The sequence below is a fragment of the Xiphophorus maculatus genome, chromosome 15 (assembly GCF_002775205.1).
Source record: "Xiphophorus maculatus strain JP 163 A chromosome 15, X_maculatus-5.0-male, whole genome shotgun sequence".
In the NCBI taxonomy this organism is placed as follows: Eukaryota; Metazoa; Chordata; class Actinopteri; order Cyprinodontiformes; family Poeciliidae; genus Xiphophorus; species Xiphophorus maculatus.
In genome coordinates this window covers 14,645,227-14,666,538 of record NC_036457.1, presented here as the reverse complement: position 1 = coordinate 14,666,538, position 21,312 = coordinate 14,645,227, and the positions used below count along the sequence as shown (strand labels likewise).

The window sequence follows — 21,312 nt, the reverse complement described above, 5'->3', positions numbered from 1 at the left end:
CACCGCGCTGTCGTCTTACCACCAGCAGATGGCACCAAAGAACCAGTTAGTCAAAAACGTGAGTAATAAGTTATTTTTGCTGCTTTTATGTTGCCATCTGCTGGCACAGCACTTGGACATATGTATATTTTGAGTGCAAATCTGTATGTCTGTAAAGTTCATTCACCTGACATGTAAATGACCTGCCGCCAGAGCTTATCTGCAGTTTTTCTTCAGGAACAACATGGGGCCTCCCGGATATAACTCCCTCCGACTGTAAACAAACTATCAGGAGCCAATGAGAAAGAGTGGGCGGAGCTTAATAGAGGGAAAAAAAATACACCAAGAGCCATGCAAAAACGAGGTTATATCGTGTAAATGCATAACAAAGGGGAAAGCGAATGACTTCAGGAATGCGAACCGAGGGGCCAGGAAAGTAAGCTGTTCAGGTGAGCCGTGTGAAAGGTTGCTTTTGATCGCAAGATAAAGGTTGCGCCAATAAGTGGCTCTGGCTGCTACATGAAGTTGGGAAACAGGGTTTGACCTCGTGTTGACAGACAGCCTGGATTAAACGCTGCCTGCAGGAGAAGAAGAGGAATCAATTCTTGCAAACAGATTCAACAAAATAATAATATTAATAATAACAACAACATCCTCTCCATATCTCAACTGTGCAGCCGCAAAAAGGGGAGTGTTTACTCTGAGACGCTCGCCACTGTTGACCTCTAATAGACGTGGAAGGAACCAGCAGCAGAGGCTCTGCAGGACAGCTGCTGGCTGGTGAGTTCCTCAAACCCAACGATTGATTTCCATGCATCGACGCGTGGGCGCAAAACAACACACCGATAACCCAGCTCAGGCCGAAACAGTCGTATTTTTTCCGCAGCTTCAGCCTGAGACGGGTTACGTTGCAAATTCTTGGCCAGCGTGCTGACGTCCCTGACGTATGGCGGCGGATCTATGGCCGCCTTCACTAATGCTAAACTTAGCGAGCTGCTCATCCAAACTTTGTCCAGACTGTAGGATAACGCAAACCACGCGGCTGCGGATGCGCTAAGACGCTCAAAATGGTAGCGTGAACTCGGGAGGTCACGCTTGCAAACGGCTCGTGAGTTTCCGTCAAGTCTCGTTGGCTCCACGGAAGCCGTTAGTCACAGATTTTCAAAAGGAGGCCACTGTGGGCGCGTTGTGAAGAATATAGTGGCGTGACCCTTTAAAGGTGAAGTGAAACTGCTGCAATAACTCTCAAGTTGAGGATTGCGTAAAGGTATTTCTGAAAGGATGTTATGGCTTAACATTGAATAGCTAGGTAGTAAAAACTGTATTAAGTTTTTTTTTTTTTTTTTTTTTAAAGTAGGACTCGTGTATTTATGCGTTTATTTTTTTAAAATTATTACAGTGGACAATTTAATATAACCGTTTTAGAGGTTGTAATGATCTGTTTCCCCAAACTTTTAGCTAGACTCATTCATTTTTCTTTTATGTGGTTTATTGTTTACTCATTGTCTACACTCTTGATTTATTGTGCAATGGTACTCTTTTTTTATCTGTATGTTTTACTCTTGTTTATATGATCTACTTTTTATTTTAAGGTACTTTGAGTCTGTGATTGCAATATTAAATGTGCTATATCAATAAGGGTGCCTCTGACTGAGGGCTATTCTATTTTCTTTTATTTTTTTTTTACTCCACTTAATCATCTCAATGAATCTGATCTGAAACGTTCTTCACAGAAATTAAATTATTTTACATCCTGTTTGACATTTATAAAAGCCTTTTCTGCATTTTTTTTTGGGGGGGGGGGGGCGATAGCATCGTCAATGAAAACTATTAGAATGGTCAAACTGGGACTAATGTATGACTCTTCAAAACACAGGTTTGGTATTTTTTATTTCTGAAAAAAAAAAAAATTTAATTAATCCTTAGTTTTCTCCAACATTAGGCTAAGCAACTTTGTTTGTCCATAATAGGGGCTCATTCGGAGCAACAAACATGCAATAAAGCCACAGAGATAAACAAAACGTTTACATTGATGTTCTTCGGTAATTGCCTCCAAAAGCACTTGATATTGTTATGACCAATCTTCCCAAAACTATGTTAAAAGAACAAGTAGTATCTTGCTTCATTTCAGTTTGGGTTTTTTGATAATAATCGTCCTGTTTAGAAGCCCCTATTAACCTAAAAAACATTGTTGAAGTCAATAAGAAGAACTAGAGATTCTGTATTACATCTCTAATTCAATACGGAATCAAACTCATTCACCGAGATCTAATACATAGGTGTCGGTGAATGAGAAACATTGTGATGACTATAAAGACATTTTGAATAATCCAAGTGCAATAGTAAACAATAAATTAGCAATTTTATGTCTTCCTAATGTTCCGCAGTTCTCTCTTGACTCCAACAGAATATGCATTGCAAGACTATCCACTCATGCGTTAAAGCAAGGTGATTTGTATTCTATTCAAAAACTGTAAAAATAAATAAATAACATGACATTGACAATTACAAATTTCACCAGTATGGCGTACCCGTTATAAGCCATTTGTAGCAAACTTTGACTTGGTCATTTACTAACATGGAACCCAGACTAACTCCAGCTTCGTCATCCTTCTGGGAACATGATATAATTCAACTTTCCCCAGTAAGAAGTGGTGATGCCACCGCAATGGCGCTTCGCCACTTCACAGCACCAGGAGTCAGTTTCCCACTTTTGGCTCAGACTCAGTAGGCAAGGGCAGCGATGATTTACCGTCAGGGGTCCAGGAGGTGTAGCTAACAGCATTCAGACAGTGACTCAAGCTGCTCGGCTATTTCCACATCATCCTGTGGAGCAGACAACAGCTGAGGATTACATGTGTGTCCTTGTGCAGAGAAAGTTCAGCACACAATACGTCGCATTAGCACAGAGTGTGAGCTTTAAGAATAGCCTCCAGGTTTTCCTCTCCCTCTCTACAGTTAGGTAAAAGCATTTCCTCAATCTGTTTACCCACAGCTGATTTGTCTCTAAGGTGTTTAAATTAATGGTTTTATTAAGCTCTTAAAGTTGTTTGCTTTTTGTTTTGCAAAGTCTGACAAGTTGATTGTCTATGTATTCTTTGAGGTCAATAACAATTATAGTTTTATTATTAAAGTGACTGCATTGGATTTAATACTTGATAATGATTGAGTGAAAGCAGCATGATTTCGTGATATCTTTATAATTCAATTGTAAATGAAAACTTAGAACATAATCAAATAGTTTTTATTTCAAATGAAAGCTACAATTTGTACTGTTATTATTTCCTATTATTATTATATTATATAGTGTTATTTCTCTTTTTTGATAAATAAATAAAAAAAAAAAATGCCCAAAAACTGCTGAGCTAACACCGGCTAAATTTACTGGTAGTTTTCAAGCTATTTTCTGCAGAACAATAAACCTTTTTTATTAGAAAATATATTTTTTTTTTATTAAAAATAAACTTTAAATTTACACTGAACAAACAGCAAGTTGATCTTAGCTAACTAGTGAGCGTATCTGTAGCCCCTCTGCTGTTGGCTGCTTAGCAGATGCTTATAATTTTACAAATGTATTGCTTCAATAGGAATATTTGCTGCAAGTATTTATTTGTGTTTTATGTGTTGCTCTTTTATGGGACTGAAGAGAGGACAAAAAACTCAAAATAAAATAATAATAATAATAATAATAAAACTGCTAGGTTGAAGTTACTGCTACCACTTTCCTGATAGGTTGACTTCGATCCCAAGACCACATGCATGCCTGTTGCCCTGACAACACACCCTTCCTGCCTGTTTCCTTTTTTCCCTACACACAGCTGATCCTTCTAGCTCTGGCCAGGCTAAACGCTGAACTCATTGCAATCTCATGTATGCAATGAGATTGCATACATGACCCTAACCCTAACCCTTATCTAATGCTAATTTTGTACCATTCTTTATTGCTTCATATCATCATCCTTTATAAGCAGGGGGAAACTATGAGAGTCTTCTTTGATTGAAACACACAGCAAGCAACAGGTGGGGGAGGGGCATCGCTGCCTCAGTGTGACCAGAAATTGGTCACTCTTGGCACTTTCTGGGTTTTTCTGAAAATAACTGCCAACCATAAAAACAGTATGTTTGAAAACAAATATTACTGTTTCTTTGTTGTTTTTTAATTTTTGGAACCTTGATGCTGGCAACTATGAAAACAATGTATTATTATGACGAGGTGAGAGGGAAAATACCAACATGATCAAAGTTTTCCCTTTTCTCATGGAGCACAGAGGAACATAGCACTGCCCCCCACCCACCCCACCGTCTCCTGCTGCCCACTGCCAGTCAGCTGACTGAAAGAACGTTGGTTTGTTTACTTGTTTACAAAAGACAAATTCATATGTTTGTGAGCAAACTTTCTGTAGTGGAAAAATGGACTAAAAGAGCGCCACCATTCACTCTTAGTAAGGCAACTATACAATTAACAATCGCTTAATTTGAGAATCTAATTCCAGCCTTTATTTACAACCATTTTTGGTGATATTTGCAAAAGATACAACCCCATAATAACTTCGGTTATTAGTCAGCTTTTCATTTGTGAATGAACAGATTTGTTCCCTGAAAATGACGGTTCACTGCTTTTACCTCCCAGTCCTGTAAAACAAAAACAAAAGCCACCGCCACTTGCCGTGATCAAAAGTCCAACTAATACATGTTAAACAATAATACTCTGATATTCTGAGAAGATAGATGATTAAGTTTTTTTTTTCCTTTTCTCCGCCCATGATTTGCAGTATACACAGAACAGGCCTGAAGTAGGGAGATGACCTAGTTACTGACTGCCAGTGTATGTATAGCGCTTCACGCATGCTCACATGTTGCTAAGACTCAGCAGCATGAGCTGTTTCCACTGGACTCGGTCTCGACTGTGTTGTGTCAGAGCATGTTGTCACACCATCAGTGGATCACCTGTGTCAAAACAGCGGTAGAATATTGCAACACACTGGAATGCGGTTCAAAGCTCTACTGTTTAGATAAGACTCGCAGATCTAATTTTCTTTGTGGCCTGAATTAACCCTGATCTGTTTTGCTTAGTGGTAGGTCTTTGAGATGAAGGTTAATAGAAAGCTTGTCAGTTGTATAAAAAAAACCAAACAAACCCTGAGAGCAGTACAGTGCGGTGTCGGGCCTTGAACATAAACCAAACACGTGCACCTACGGTGACTGGTGTCCTGAAATAGCTGCAGCGTTTGTTTTGCACTCCTCCCCTTTCGTTTCCAGTGACATTTTCAGATTCAGTCTTGGACTGCATATTCACAGCTCGCCCGAGCAAGATTCGCATTTCCCTGTCTGTGTGTGTGTGTGTGTTCATCCAAGCAGGGGACAGAGTGGAGGTCGTGTATTTTTAGGCGTCGATTTAAAGTCGGAACAGCTGTGTATGTTTGTTGGCGAGCTCCCTTATTGGCAGGAACGAGAGTGTTGACAAGTTTTATCCCTTACCATTTGCTTCCTTGTCCATCTTTAGGTCTTTGTTTCTGTGGACGGGATTACATATCTGAATGCGTTTTTAAAAAAAAAAAAAAAATTAATTTATTATATTTCCCTGAATGTATAAAGTAGCATTGATCTCTGTTGTTCTTTCTGTGTCCAGCACCATCATGGCGGGTGATATGATGTTGCTTATGCGAGGCTTGGCCAAGTTGAGCCAGGCTGTGGTGGAGACCCAGAGCAACGCCGTGCGCAGTGGAACCGGTATGTACACTATGTGACAGCTTTCTAACACCTTTCCCACATTTTTTTTAATTTGCTAATTATTTAGCAGTTTATAGAGCCAACTATGGAGCATATGTGGACCTGGAACCAAATATTAGATATTTAACATTGTGGGGAATTGAGATGCTACTTCGCTAGCCATGTTGGTTAGCTGACTGGAAAAAAGCTCCAGTTTTAGTTCGACTGGACAGAGATCATCTGTGAATTGTGATTCTCAGGTTTTCTCACAGATTCATAGCTGGTGTTTAGGTCTGGACTTTGACTGGGACATTCTAACACAATGTAAATATGCTTTGATCTAAACCATTGAAATTGTGACATTGGATTTCTGTTCCTGCTGGTTCACCTTTAACCCAGCCTCCATTATTTCTCCCCATCCACTGTCTCTTCTAAATAAAAATATCCTTTCAGCATTATGCTGCCATCACCCAATTTTCTTCTGGAAAGCATTTGCATAGCTACGTTTTCCAGAACATAGCTTTCCTCTTCATTTATGCGCTACTTTTTGATTTCACTAGATTGCATAAAAATTTGTTATTCATAACACAATAATCTGAGGAAAAAAAATGTATCTTTCGCAAGTACCTTAGCAGTGGGTTCTTCTTTTGTCCTCACTGATTTCTATACTTAAAAAAAAAAATCAACACATAGTTAGTGGCGGTATTAGTTGAAGGTATTGGATAAATGGAAAGGAAACACTACAGCTTTGAAAGTCCCCTAGCAACATAAGCTTATAACAGCCGCACTAGAAAGATGTCTCGGGGTCACACAGGTCATCTTAACCCAAAGGTTTGTACAAAATTATGTTTAAAATTCATGTAGTTCATGTTTTTTTATGTTAAAAAGGTTCCTTTTTGTGTTGCATCAGTAAAAATCTGTCTCTTGTGCTACGCTTAACATATGGCTTGGATGATGTATAAAATATGCATGGTGTCAGATCAGCTTTCACGGGATCTGTGCTTGATTTGGTGGACAGTTGTTCAATTGCCAATATGTGTCTCCTACTGTTTTACACCTGGAGCTCAGGCAAGTCAACAAACCGCACAGTCGAGAGTATTGGTTTGGCTTATGGCAGATGGGAAAAATATATATTCATATCAGGCCAAACTGTAAGCAACTTAGGATAAATACACGCCTTTAAATTCCTAATGAAATGTTGTATTTTGTGGGGTTTTTTTATGGGTTTTTTTACTCAGGAGTTGCAGGCGTTGGTGCTGCTGTCCAGAGCGCCCAATCAGCCGCAGAGCAAGGCCTGTCTGTAGCCATGTCGAAAATACAGGCAAGTTTCCGTTTTATCAATTAGTTAATCTGCGGCAGAACGGCATCTCGCTGGTTGATTTGTAACCCGTGTACATCTACCGTTTGTTTCCAGGAGCTGTCCGGCCAACAGCAAAGCACCTCGGAGTCGGAGTTTGATTTTCCTCAGGAAGGGACGCCGTTCACATCATCAGAGTTCAGGGAAGAGCACGCGGACTTTACAGCTGATAACACAGAGACGAGTACTGACGGAACAGCAGGGACTAGCAACACGAGTGGGAAAAAGTCAATGTTTGAGGGATACAAAGATCCAAGCAACCAGTTTAGTGGCCACACAAGATCCTACCACCAAGATGCCAGGTCTGTTTCTGTTAACAGTTTATATTTTTAAGCGGCATTTCTGTCGGATTGCGTATTTAACGGTAATGATGTGTCCCCTCGTGTTTTACAGGCATTTCCTTGGACATCAGCGGTATAACCACAGCCTGAGGAGGCACGTGTTGCAGGAGGTTAATTATCCACACCAGGTTGGCCGGTTCAGGACCTACCATCAGGACCAGTCCTCAGTGGGAGGACTGACAGCTGAGGACATAGAGAAAACCAGCCAGAGCAAGAGGGCTGACTCGAAGCCGCACAAACAGATGGTAATTCCTGTTCCCATAACAACAGCTGGCGCTCGTCCCCCTGTAGACATCAGCTTTGCGCTCCCGGTTTAACAACGTGATGCGAAGGTTTCGTCACTTTGTCATCTGCAGCTGAGCGAACGAGCCAGAGAGAGGAAGGTGCCTGTGACCCGGCTCAGCAGATTGGCCAACTTCGGAGGTACGACCACATTACTGCGTCTGAGTCTGTGGGTGATTCATCTGCTGTTAGTCTGACTACATCTGCAGTCATGGTTGCCCTCCTGCTAGTGTGCACGTACACCAGCAGCAGACTGTAACCATGACAAAAAACCCAATAAGTGAGCTAGATTATATTACTGCTTGAGTCCTTTCCTGGTTCACAGCTGCCACAAACATGCATCCATCCCACTATTTAATCTCTGCAGTTTACAACCACAATTAGTAGATCATGTTTTATAAACATAAACATAAATAAAAATAAAACTATTATCAGTAGACTCCTTTGAGGTGTCATAACATGACTAAATGGCTCATACATCTGGTATTTAAGGAGAAATTTTGAACAAAAACTGTAAAGACAATCTAATAAATTTTTATTTTCAAAGCAACAATTATTCCTAATCAAACAGAAACAATGTAACATACTGGTAATTACAGGTATATTGGAGTCTACTCTGTATATGAGTTTAACATTCAGAAGACAGAAGACCCAATTAAAAATTTTCAATAAAGAATATAATAATCTCGTTTTGATGTCTTCCTCTCTTTGAGCACCAAACCGCAGTCCATGGAGCCTCAAAACAAACGGCCGAATTACCGACTCTGCATGCCTCCTGTTTGTTCTGCGGACTCCCGCTGACGGCCCAATTATTAGAACGAGGCGTGCTGAAGCAGAGACGCATGTAAAAGTTGCCGTTAACAAGCCCTTGAGGGCTGGAGTTTGAGATCTCGGTTTATGAGAACTACAAGCAGATATTAACTGGTTGATTACTGAGGCGACATGCCTGCTGGTAGCTGGCTGCAATAACAAATGTGCTGTTTGGCGCTCGCCAGCTGTAGTTTTGAAATGCCTTTACCGTAAGAAGAGGAGCTGGGAGATGAATTTTAGTTGCCGCGTCATGACTTCATGTCGAAATATTTTCAAATGTCAGACTTCGTCTTTCTTGTAATTGTTGGATCCTTCTGTCTTTACTCCCTTCTGCCCTATTGCTCCTTTTTCCTTATTTCCTTCCTTCCTGATACCGATAACTGGGTCATGGCTGCTAGACCCAGTAGGATGGGGTCCTTTTTGTCTTGAACAGGCTGTGTAAACGTTGGTTAAGCTTCACCTGAGTAATTTTATTACTTGAGTTGGTCTTTCACTCCTTTAAGATTGGGCCACTGGCTTCACAACCATAACTTGACGGGGTCACGGTGTTACAAGAGATATTCCAGTCAGCTGCCAAACTAGATAATTTATAGAAATTAATGTTCAAAGACTTTTTGTCTTCAAGTCTAAAACGGTCCTGTAATGGCGGTTCTTAATCTCATCACTTCCAGGGTAAATGCTGCGAAAGTTAGAGAATCCTCAAGACCCTGTAGTTTATCTACACATGATCATTTCGTTCAGATTAATCAGAGTCGAATGGAGAAAATCTCAGATTGCAGCTCATCCAGTCTGTAGCTGAGAGCTTAATTTAAGATGCTGACCATGTGTTGTGAACTTTAAACTGGAACTTTGAAAGCGACTGTACAGCGAACAAAAGTAAACCCAGAGCGTTCTGGGATAAATCGGGAGAGGACGGCCAACACAAACACGTCCGTCAGAATTTAGCCGCAGCTCGTTTCCAGTCCAGCAGGAGCTACTGGGGCCACAGCGCGAAGCGGCAGGTAGCTGAGCGACGATTCAGCATGTTGACGGTCTTAAGTAACATTTAGAAGGTGCTGAAAAGTGTGGGCAGAGCAGGTTTAGAAACGTGGCCTCTGCTCGTCCTTCGCTCTCCTGTAACAGTCGGTAAAAAACGTCAGCAAGTTCATTACCTTTCACACAGCTGTGTGTGGAAATTGTACACATTTTAGTATCGGGAGAAGCATCAAGGTTTGCAGTCATGACTCGGTTGGCTTGTTTCCTTGGCTACAACCTAGCTCCGATGTCTTCTTGTCTTTGCCGTGATTCTCACTGCTTCCAAAGATTTTGCTGAGGGTTTTGAGGACTTTATGGGTGAGAAAATCATCTTACAGCAGGAGAATGAGTGCATAAGCTGTGCACTGTGGAAAGCAAATGTATAATTTATACAATAATGTACTACAAAATATATTTTAAAAGCAAAAAAACAGAATTATGAAATTGTTTGGTAAGTTTAAGACAAAAGTTGCATCATGTCTCCAGCTTAATTCTGAGTGCACAAGTGAAGATTTGTATGATTCTTAAGCCAGTGATGAGAAAGAAATTACGCTACGTGATGTCTGAGTTCAGTAGCTTGGAAACCTAGCAAACAGGAACCCTGACTGGGGTATAAAAGTTTGATGTTTATTTCAAGGTGTCACCAAAATAGCCTACACTGATAAAAAAAAAGACCCACATATGAAGCTATTTAGCTTACAGGGAACTCATTTGAAATACAATAATTAAAATAAAACCTGCCCATATTCTTTCTTGTGCTCGTAAGAAGCTGATTGGTTATCTGCAGCTGTGGCATGTGTCCTTGTTCCTTCCCTTAATTTCAAGTTTCTAATTGTTTCATAATCCAGGGCAAAAAAAAGTGTTTTTCCAGCCTAATGGATGAGAGGATATAAGAGTATACCTTCAGCTCATCACAATTCAGCAAAATAAATAATGCAAAATAAATATTGAAATAATTGTATGTGCTATTAAGGTATGACTTAAAATTTTTAATTGAGATATTTAAAATGTTACTGTATAACGTGTTTCATAAATTGTAGCCGTATTTAAATAATTATAGATGTATTCATTTATTTCCAGCTGTATTCTAAAATGGCATGTGTAAATAATAGTCAATTGACAGCATTTGGCAGTGCACATATATAGAGCAGTATTTTTGTAAACACATTGCTGCTCCGTTGGATCAAATGATGGACAGGCGCTTGTGCTCACGTTGGAAAAGTACCTGTCAGTCAGGGATGAGGACACACTGACTTTAGAGAGATGTATTCATACTCGCCCCTAATTGCACGATTAGGAGTCCGTCGTTTGTTTTGCCTCTGCGCATTTAACGTCAGCATTACAATAACAGAATTTTGCTGGATTCATGTATTCAGACTCCGTACAATTAGGCTGTGATCACTGCTGAGGACATCAGGCTGTATGTAAGGCAGTAAAGACGCAGAGCGTCCTCCTTTTCATCCACGCAGCGATACGGCTCAGATTTGTTGTTCGCGCAAGCCGCTGACTAACAGATTATGTAATGCGAGGTTGCGTAAGGTGAAAGCTCGACATGGAGGAACTTGTTCACAAACAATCCTCTGCTTCGTGTTTTTATTATCAACAGACAGGCTCCTCAATGGAAGCGGCTCGGTTAGCATTGCTCTGCTCCACGGCGGAGCTTTCATTTACTGAAGAGTTAAACGCCGCACTTTACACACACAGAAACACTCAATGTTTATATGCTTGCAGGTTGACTGAAATGCTCTTTTAGGTCACTGCATGGTGGCGTTTTTGAGTGACACTGCTGCTTTGAGTGTGTCTTTACCTATGTGTAAAAATGCATTGATGTTTAACTTCTTTATAAATGAATTTAATGGAAAATCTGTGTGTGTGTGTGTGTGTGTGTCTCTGTTTCTACACAGGTTTAGCTGTAGGTTTAGGTATTGGAGCCCTAGCAGAAGTCGCAAAGAAGAGCATCGGAATGAACGGAGCTGCAGGTATAGTAAAATAATTATTCTGGTGTGAATATTAATGTTTTGAATGTCTATATTTAGGCATGTATTGTCTGTTATGTATTCTTCTCCACTCCAGAAGAAAACATCTCATCTTCTCTCATGCATGTTGTCACATGTTACACACATTTCAAAAACCGCCTCCCTGATGAGCTCGCCTCTTAAGCAAGCATTGCTTCTCTGTTCCAATGACCTACTAATCCTAAGCTGAAACAGAGCTCCCAGGCGCCAATCCCAGGCTTTTGTGCAAATGCTGGCCGCTATTTTTGTCTTCATTTATTCTCTAATCCCAGCGAGAACGCTCCGAACATACTCATGAGCGAGCGACGGGTAAATCTTTGTTAAAGCCTCCGAAGGTGTCTACCTGACGGCCCACTGACATAAAAACACACAAACACTCCCCCACCTCAGCGCGTCTTGTAAACAACACCCGGCAGTCTGTTGTCCCCACAGTTGTACACTACAACGGGTCACGTTCTGTTCTGGACGAGGTTGGAAGCGAGAATGCGCCTCCTTTTGAAATACCTATAATGTTTGGTCGGGTTCAGACACTTTTTTTTTTCAACTGAGGACATTCCTTGTTTACTTTTACAGAAATATGAGAGAATCCATCTTGTCAGGCTCTGGCTTATTTTGTATGTGGCCAAACCAAGTTATCAGACCATTCAGAGCTTTGCGTCATTTTGCAACAATGTTTCCTGGGTGTTCACCGTGTCTGCTACGTAGTTTGTGGAAAACTGGAAATTGAACTGTGAGATGTTCGAAGGTTAAAGATATTATTTTATAAGACAACTCTGCTGTAAACATCTCCACTGATTTCTCCTTCACTCCTCCACTTCTCAGCTGTGTTTCTTGATCTTCATGACGCTGTTTGTTCACTGATGTTCTCTAACAAAATCCGAGACCTTCATAGAACAGAAAACATGTTTAATCGCTCTTAAACGTATCGAAGAAAAGTTACGTTTTGTGCATTTAACCAATTGCATTACATCTGTTTTTAATGAAAACCTGCCAGATGTGAAACAGAATCCTCTACTGTTTCAAGCCTATGTTTATGAAACCCAAATAAAATGTTTGGTGTTTTTTTTGTTGTTGTTGTTTTTTTTCTCAGGTGAAAGTAAGAAATCTGTTCTGGACTCCAGCCCCTTCCTGTCCGAGGCCAACGCTGAGCGCATCGTCAGGACCTTGTGCAAAGTCAGAGGAGCCGCTCTGAAACTTGGACAAGCTCTAAGTATTCAAGGTGAGCTACAGAACATTAAATCAGTAACGTTTATTCTTGAAAACGCTATTCTCAAAACCTCAAGACAATGTTTGTGATTCACAAAGTGTTTTAGAAGATTTTGATATCTCTCTAAGACCGTCCTAAATGTGTGTAAAATTATTTTTCGTCAACGTGAGGCATTCCTTTTGAACTGACAAAAGGAAAGAAAACACAGATGTTTTATGGCCACGTCTGCATAATTTCTCTGTCAGATCTTTTACACTAACACTGACCTACCTGTGGATCACGGTTTATTTGCTTTCAAGCAATCTTCTGGTAATTAAAGTACACCGCTAACCGCAGCAGACATGCTAGCGGCGAAGTTATGAACCCAGCTCAGGTAACGGCAATAAACACCTCATCCAGAATTTGTTTACCACCTCTTGCCGGTCCCACAGCTTGACCTTGTCCTGGTTAGCTCCCTCCTCTGGTATTCATGTTCACCATAAACATGCTGGTCCAAACTTGGAAAGCGCAATTCAGGGAATGAGTAAACATAGCTCTACGTACTCAAGTAAAGGACATAATCTTCCCACTGTTTTCCAGTCAGGTTAGACCTGGTGCACAGGTGCGTCATGGATGGCAGAGCTGGGACGCCTATCTTTAAATCGGCAACAAGGCGATTCCTAAATGATGACAGAGGAGGTCTGTAGCCTCAGATACTGTGAATGGTGCAGATAAGCTGAGTGAAATAATAAAAATCTCCGCAGGCTTCACTGCCCTCTGCTGACATTTATCTGTCACAGCGGGAATGCTGCTCTTTTATTGTTCAACCGTTGGTCCCTTTCACCACAAGTCCAAAATAGTGCTCACCTTCAGAGGACCCAACTGTTTCAAAGGTTAATAATAATCGTAGTTTTCACCAAAAAGTCTGGAGCTCCTCTACCTGCGCAGTTAATCTGCACATCAGGATTTATTTCCCAGTAGAGATATGAGATTTTGTGTTGTTCTGTGGGGCTGTCTTAATATAATAAGGATTTTTTAAAGGATAATCTTTAAAAAAAAAACCTTAGGTCCAATACTCTTTTGAAAAAATGTTTCCTTTGCAAATTTTCAGTTCAGCTTCTATGTCTTGCTGAGAAACATTTTGTGTTTCTGTGTGTTTCAGATGATGCGTTTATCAATCCTCAACTCGCCAAGATCTTTGAGCGTGTCAGGCAGAGCGCTGACTTCATGCCAATCAAACAAATGACAGTAAGTGTCGTCTCTCCAACAAAAACCTTCATATTTCCTGATGAATGTAAATTAGTCTTACGCCCAGCTTTACGTGAAACGTAAAGATTTAGATTTAAATCAGTTTTTTACATTCACCATCATGTTTCTAATGATTGAAAATAATATTGGCATTTTGAAGTGGTGGAACCAGAGTCTCGACTTGAATCGGATGGAGAATCTGTGTAGGGGCATAAAGATTAGGGCGATGACAAGGAGCCCTAAGATTAAGAGTTAAAATATCAGTGGAAAGAAGCTAAAAGTCGCTCAGCAAGTATAAGAAGGATTTTATTTCTGTAATTGATGAGACTTTTTCCATTTACTATTAAGATGGATATACAGTACAGTCCAAAAGTTTGGACACACAGTTGTGTCCAAACTTTTGGTCTGTACTGTACATTTTCAACATTGTATCTTTGTGTTAAAATGCAAATAAATTTTCCTTGTAGCACGTATTTGCCTTTGCTACCAGAAAAAAACGTGATAACTTTAATTCCATTATCTGTGCTAGACGCTCTGCCTGTGCCCATGAAGAATTGCTCAACTCGCCATGCTAAATCCTCATAGGCTAGCATGGCAAGGGACCTGAGTTTATCTTCTGACTGAGTTATTCATCAATCCCTAATTCCCAAGTGGACATTTTAATTCATATGGGAACTGTGTTAAAGTGTAAAGGTCTCAGAAGAAGATTGAGTATTACATTAAAAAAAGTCCTAAACAAAGTTTGTTTCTTTAATCTGGGATCTGATTTTAAATTTCAATTGCCTGATGAAGTAGTAGTACTTGTACTATTCATTTAAAATTACTTAAAAAGGTACAGTGAGGGAAGAAAAAAGCAAAAGACATTTGTTTTTCTCCATCTGCAGAAGGCGCTGAACAGCGACTTGGGTCCAAACTGGAGGGACAAGCTGGCATCGTTCGAGGATCGTCCGTTCGCAGCCGCCTCCATCGGGCAGGTGCACCTGGCGAGGATGGAGGACGGCAGGGAGGTGGCCATGAAGATACAGGTTAGGACGTAAACATGTGTGTGGACACAGGATATTCCCATGTTATTAGGACCAACAGGATTACTGGAGAGAGAGTGTGTACACCATCCATAATCTGATCCCTCTGATCTGTTTGCAGACAGGTCAGAGTCTCTGTAGAACAAGTCCAACTAACATGAGGGAGGACTAATTGTAGGAGAACTACTCTATATTAAAGAGATTGAGTTTAAGAAATGAAATTGCTGAGTTGAAATAAATAAAGGTACTTTTTTTTTGTTGTATGTTTCTGTCCTCAGTATCCCGGTGTGGCTCAGAGCATCAACAGTGACGTCAACAACTTGATGACTGTGCTGAACATGAGCAACGCTCTGCCTGAGGGTACGCACTCACCGAACCCATCCCAACACGCAGGCCGGTCACCTCCTCCAATCTGCTCCCCTCCTTTCTGTTTTATTTCATCTCCTCTGGGCCTCTAAGACATGCATTACTCTCACTTACTCAGACATCTGCTTAATGTCTGGTGGAGAGGTTGTATCATTGCAAGCTGGAGACTTCTTTGACTCTTAGTCCATCTTGGTTAAGGGGAAAGAAATCTAGCTATCAACACACACTTAAGACATTTGGTAAATGTTTTTTTTCTTCTTAAATTAGTTTTTGTCTTTGCTTGTCTTTAGGTCTGTTTCCAGAGCACCTGATAGATGTAATGAGAAGAGAGCTGGCCCTGGAGTGTGACTACATCAGAGAAGCTCAGTGTGCAAAAAAGTTCAGGTACTTCAGAACAAAATGTGATTTTTTATTTTATTATTATTATTTTTTTTAATATGCAGAAACCCCTTCATGTTGCCTTTTGGTAGTTTTACATTTACAAGCCTTCCTGTGTGGATATTATAACAGCTCCTGAAGAAAATGGTTGTTTTTTTTTTTACATCCCTTGTGTTTTAATTATTCAATTATTCTGAAGTCATTCTACCACAGATCTGGAGAATGTGGAACAGATTAATTCTCCTGCATTAGAGCAGCGTTTTGGATGGACAGTCCTTTTTTCTTTCTATTTTTTTTTTTTAGTTTTGGGTAGTTGTAGGTGGTTAGTCAGAAAAACAGCACCCTTGTTTTGAAATTAACAGTGGTTGCTGTGTTCAGATTGGTACATTACCGCCACCTTGTGGTGTAATTGGAAACATGCCACAGAGCTATTTGTAAGAGTATGAAGTTTGATTTGATAATTTTCCATGTCTGGATAAGTACAGAAAATTGAAAATGGATTGTGGAAAAATTATTTTAAAACTTTATACACTTTTGTCCTCTAATGTTTGCCATAAAACTTTAGTCAGTAGAAAACCACTTAAATATATCAGATGGCCTATATTTAAGTCATTCTGTGTGTATTTGTTGCCCTTGCTGTGTTTTGTTTTTGGATTTTTTTTTACATCTCTTCTCTGGAGTGAGTTGTGTTTATATATATATATAAAATAAAAAACAAATATGAGCACAAATGGCAAATAAACCATATCTCTTTAGCAGATAAAATTTTCTTAAATATAGATGTGTTTTTCTCATTGCTTTCTAAATGTTCTAATTTATTTAATCTTGTATGGGATTGCACTCAATCACCTTGCTCAGTACAATACAATGTAAATGTGATATGCAGATTTATAATACGAACTGCCTGTGTGCTTCGTTGGGGCTCATGGATGCTTGTATCTCCCTCCTCTGGCGTAGGGAGTTGCTGAAGGACGACCCGTTCTTCTACGTGCCGGAGGTGATCGAAGAGCTGAGCAGCAGCCACGTCCTGACTACTGAACTGGTTCCTGGATTTCCCCTGGACAAGGCAGAGAGCCTCTCGCAGGAGCTGAAGAACGAGGTGAGACTAATGATTTACACCCCGACCCGTTGGCGCATTCTGGCTTTCTATGTTCCACTTGATCCCATTTCAGTAACACCACAATCTGTATGCTATAAGTAAATATAAACACGTTGCATTTGGTGTTAACAATTAGCCAAACCAGACACAGGACGTGTTTGTTTCTTCCCTCAGATCTGCCAGAACATCTTGTTCCTGTGCCTCAGAGAGCTGTTTGAGTTCAGGTACATGCAGACGGATCCAAACTGGTCCAACTTCTTCTACGATCCAAACACGCACAGGGTGAGTCTGCTCACAGCCTAAATAAGCCGGTTAGTTATAATACTGTCTCCAGAGATGATGTGCCTTGCAAAAAATATTCATCCCCCTCGAACTTTTGCCCTGTTTTGTCCCGGTCCAGCAACAGGCCTCAGTGTGTTTTGATGGGCTTGTTTCTGACAAACCAACACAAAGAACTTATGCATGAATTTGCAGTGAAAGAAAATTATAAATCATTCTCAGCATTTTTATTAAAAATAAAAATCTGAAAAGTGTGGCAGGTATGTGTATATTTTCATTTAGCGCTCCAGTTCTTCTCTGATTAGTCAACTGGCTTCATTCTCTTGTTTGTTCTGTAATGTTGCTAACAAACATCTATGGACTTATATTTATTAACTATAAGCGCTGGGTTTTTATTTAGGGATATCAGACGTCACACTTTTCCGAGTTTTATTTCGAAAGGTTGTTTTTTTTCCCCTTCTTACTCCTACACTACTTGTGTGCTGGTCGATCGCATAAAATGTCGGTAAAATACATGAACGTTTATGGTTGTTTTGCTGAATAATCAATGCAGAAAAGTTTATTCCGCAATTTGCAGATGAGATGGAGAGGATTACGGTAAAATAAATGAATGACTGTTTCATTATGTATCGCTAGGTGGCGCTGTTGGACTTTGGCGCTACTAGGGGTTTTGATCAAAGTTTCACAGATGTCTACGTAGAGGTAAGGTCATTACTTTTTTCTCTTCATAGCTGTGTTTATTGGTATGTTATTCCGGCAGGAATTCATTTAGGAGGCTAAATATTTTCTCCACATTTCTTAATCTTCCCATGCGACTAGATTATCCGTGCCGCCGCCGAAGGCGACAGAGAGGGAGTGCTGAAGAGATCTATTGATATGAAGTTCCTGACAGGATACGAGTCCAAGGTAATGATGTTTTTCTTCACCTGTTTCACCTCCTAAAGTTTAACATCTTCTGATTACCGGAGATAGCTCAGAATGTGGAGACGCACGCTTACACTGCCTTCTTCATCAGGCGATGATAAACGCCCACGTGGACGCGGTGATGATCCTCGGCGAGGCGTTCGCGTCGTCCGAGACCTTCGACTTCGGCGCCCAGTCCACCACCGAGAGGATCCACAACCTGATCCCGGTGATGCTGAAGCACCGGCTCACCCCGCCTCCGGAGGAGACGTACTCGCTGCACCGCAAGATGGGCGGCTCCTTCCTCATCTGCTCCCGGCTCAACGCCAAGCTGCAGTGCAAGGATATGTTCCAGAAGGCGTACGAGAAGTACTGGGAGGGCCGCACGCCTCCCACTGTCTGAGCTGGTCCGGTGTGGATTCGACGGACTCGTCCTGGGGCCAACAGCAAAGTGCCGATCGATTGGGCGGGAGGGGGAGGGGGTTGAGTTTAGACGAACTGCAGAGTGGAGGATGTGAGGACAATGCGTTTCCTGTTTGACGTTTCAAGGAGCTATTATACAGTTTCAAAGGAACATCTGAAGTGGGAGCAGCAGCTTGCTGAACGAAAGGAGATGAATGTAGAAAAGTTGGAGTAATCTCTGCTATTTTCGTTATGAACATTTTCTCATTTTGTGTTGCTGTGTTTTCGTTTTGTTGTTCAACTTTTAGATACCATAAACTCGAAACACCTAAAAGTCAAAAACAAAAGAAAGAAAGAAATCATGGCATTAATAAGACTTTGTTGACTTTTCGGGTCTCACTTTTGACCAATTTGTCTGCGCCGGAAACAGTAGGTAATTTTGATTTATGAATATAAGGAAAACGCTGATTAAGAATAGTTTAGCGACCGTTTTGTTGTTGAAGTCGAGAGGTTTCGTCAGCTTTTACGCACAAGCTCTGACTCGCAGTGTATTATTAGCTCACCGGTCATATTTCACTCGGTTTATAACTCTGTAGCTGCTTCAATTTCAATGGGACTAACATTGATGAAAATAGTTTGTCGCATTTTATAAAAACAACAAAAAAACGTTTTGTTTTGAGGCATGATTTTTGTTTAAACCAGCTGATATTGACATTCTGTCCTGGTTCTGATTTTCAGCCATACTTTTCATTGTATTCCAGTCGGTTACAAGTCTAAAAACAAAATGTATGTGTAGCTAACACAAAACGAAGGGTCCTTCCTGCAGTTAGTCATGAATGTTCGTGAGACGACGCGGCGGGCAGGAGGCTCGTCATCCACTCGCCCGTGGGCTGAAATTGCTTCCCACACGCCGGTGATCTTTCCACGCCTCCTCGGGGACAGACTCCTCCGTCACCTGGCGGCCATGTGACTGTAAAAGTTCTCAACGTTTTGATGTGTGAATGCAGTTTTAATGCTACCTGGTGTGAAAAGGGGGGGCGGGGGGGGGGGGGGGAGCAAAGGGTAATGTGCCTGTCATTCTCCGCAGAAGGCTTTTAGCCTGAAAATGTCGATTTTTGTTTCTAATGACCGTTTCCAATTTTATAATCAAAATGCAACTGAAAGTTAGGACAATATATTGTATAGAGAGATTAAATGTTTAAGCCCTAGCCTTGTGTCTGCGTGGTATTATCAGATGAAGCAGCCTCCACTCGGTAGAGATGTGCTAAAATTTATGTCTGAAAAATCCAACCTTAATTTTTGAAATGGAAGACAATTCAAAATCAAGAAATATGTATTTTATTTTCCTGTTTTTTTTTGTTCGTTTTTTTTGTTTTAGATGCCACAGTTATAGGTACTTGTAGTATCTCCTTTGACTGTGGTTGCTACAGTCTTGCAGAGTGAAGAAGACTAAGGGAAAACAAATTAAAATATAGAACACAATGTTTATTTCTAAATGTTTCATGCCCTATTGTCAACATGATAATCATTCCACACACCATTGGATTTATCTGTTGATCTTTCCATTTGTATACATCCATGATTTTTACAATCCACGATTTTTAATACTTCAGAGTCTGGATTTTAATTTGACAATTTTCCAATTCTGTGTTTGTTTGGGAGAATGAAAGTTAAGCTTTTTGAAATTAAAAACGTCATGAGCTAAATCCTACAAAAAACCTGCAGGATGACTAAGCTCTAGGATAATGTCTATGATAAACTAGACAAACTAAGAACAGAGAAACTCAATCATTTAGGGCAAATCACTGCTGCAAATTCACTCTGGATGTAAGTACATCCACAATGGAAACATTTATGGCAACGCAAGTTTTATTTTTACAAACCTCAACGATCAAAAGCTAGTTGCAATTCACATCGTTGTCCAGCATGGGGCGCTGTGGTCTCACTATCACCTGCATGAGAAGCCTCAAGTAACATTTCAGATCTTGTTGCAGTATTGGAGTGAGATGGAATTGTAGCAGTGTATTTTGATGTTTGTTTCACTTATATTTTCAACCATATGTTTTACAAACAGCAGCAATGATGAATAGGTTTATGAATACGACGAGCTAAATGGAAGTGCATCCCCAAGACTGGAGAAGATACAAGCAGCCAGATGGGTTATTATCTGGAGCACAGCTGGCTAGTTGCACGTTAAGAGGTTTAATATGTAAATTTTTGGTTATAAAACAATATGTTGTTGTCGGAGCTGTGAGGCTTTAGAAGGTAAAAAAAAAAAAAAACATGATTAGATTCATATATGATCCACCGGAGCCCTTTAACATCAAACTCATTTGTTGAACATTTCTGGAGGAAGAGAGCAAGAGAGAGAAAGACACAAAGAGAGAGACTGAAACTTCTATATATTTCAAACACTTTTTGCATATCCAGACAAATTCTGGTATCTTTATTATGGTGCTGTTTTGAGAAAGAAAATATTCCCCAATTCAATATAATGTGAAAGCAATCTCTTACACAGTCGCCTCCAAAAGCATTCATCCTCTAAATATAATTTTAGAAAAGATTCACACTATGACCACAAACCTCAATGTGTTTTAATGGGACAAAAACAACAAAAAAATTTTTAATTGTGGAGTGGAAGGAAATGTATGTTTATGTTTAGCTTGTTTGCTTTTTTTTTTTTTTTTTACAACAAAAATTAGAAATGAGTGCTGTGCATTTGAGTTAGTACTACTTTGAACTGCCTTTCATTGCAATTGATTTGCCTTTGGACTTTAACTAGGCCATTCTAACATGTGGGAATGTTTTAATCAACGGTAAACCACTCCATAGTGGGTTGTCTTTGTCATTTAATTAAAAAAAATTAAGCTGAAGCATGAAGTCATTATCTGGAAATACTTACCTTAAATGTGTATTTTAAAC

General features: G+C 40.2%; 1 protein-coding gene across 5 annotated transcripts; it reads left to right on the top strand.

The window, feature by feature from the left end:
- The first annotated feature begins 288 nt into the window (after positions 1 to 288).
- Positions 289 to 19,598, top strand: coq8a (coenzyme Q8A). Of its 5 annotated transcripts, XM_023347303.1 has the most exons (18): positions 289 to 428; positions 657 to 759; positions 5,609 to 5,709; positions 6,927 to 7,009; positions 7,103 to 7,347; positions 7,439 to 7,631; positions 7,743 to 7,809; positions 11,397 to 11,471; positions 12,598 to 12,726; positions 13,856 to 13,941; positions 14,826 to 14,966; positions 15,242 to 15,323; positions 15,620 to 15,713; positions 16,665 to 16,806; positions 16,981 to 17,088; positions 17,722 to 17,787; positions 17,905 to 17,991; positions 18,101 to 19,598. In XM_023347303.1, the coding sequence occupies exons 3-18, from the start codon at positions 5,616 to 5,618 to the stop codon at positions 18,389 to 18,391; spliced, it is 1,983 nt and encodes a 660-aa protein (XP_023203071.1). In that variant the 5' UTR covers positions 289 to 428; positions 657 to 759; positions 5,609 to 5,615; the 3' UTR covers positions 18,392 to 19,598. The 5 variants fall into 5 exon arrangements, with proteins under 5 accessions (XP_023203071.1, XP_005808412.1, XP_023203074.1 ...); XM_005808355.2 differs by lacking the exon at positions 657 to 759; XM_023347306.1 differs by lacking the exons at positions 289 to 428; positions 657 to 759 and adding an exon at positions 936 to 1,198.
- Positions 19,599 to 21,312: the final 1,714 nt, after the last annotated feature.

Coding starts and splice junctions, on each gene's coding strand:
- coq8a (XM_005808355.2), top strand. CDS start 5,616: ATGGCGGGTGATATGATGTTGCTTATGCGAGGCTTGGCCAAGTTGAGC. Junction 11,472..12,597: donor CGGAATGAACGGAGCTGCAG/GTATAGTAAAAT, acceptor TTTTTTTCTCAG/GTGAAAGTAAGAAATCTGTT. Junction 16,807..16,980: donor CGCAGGAGCTGAAGAACGAG/GTGAGACTAATG, acceptor TTCTTCCCTCAG/ATCTGCCAGAACATCTTGTT.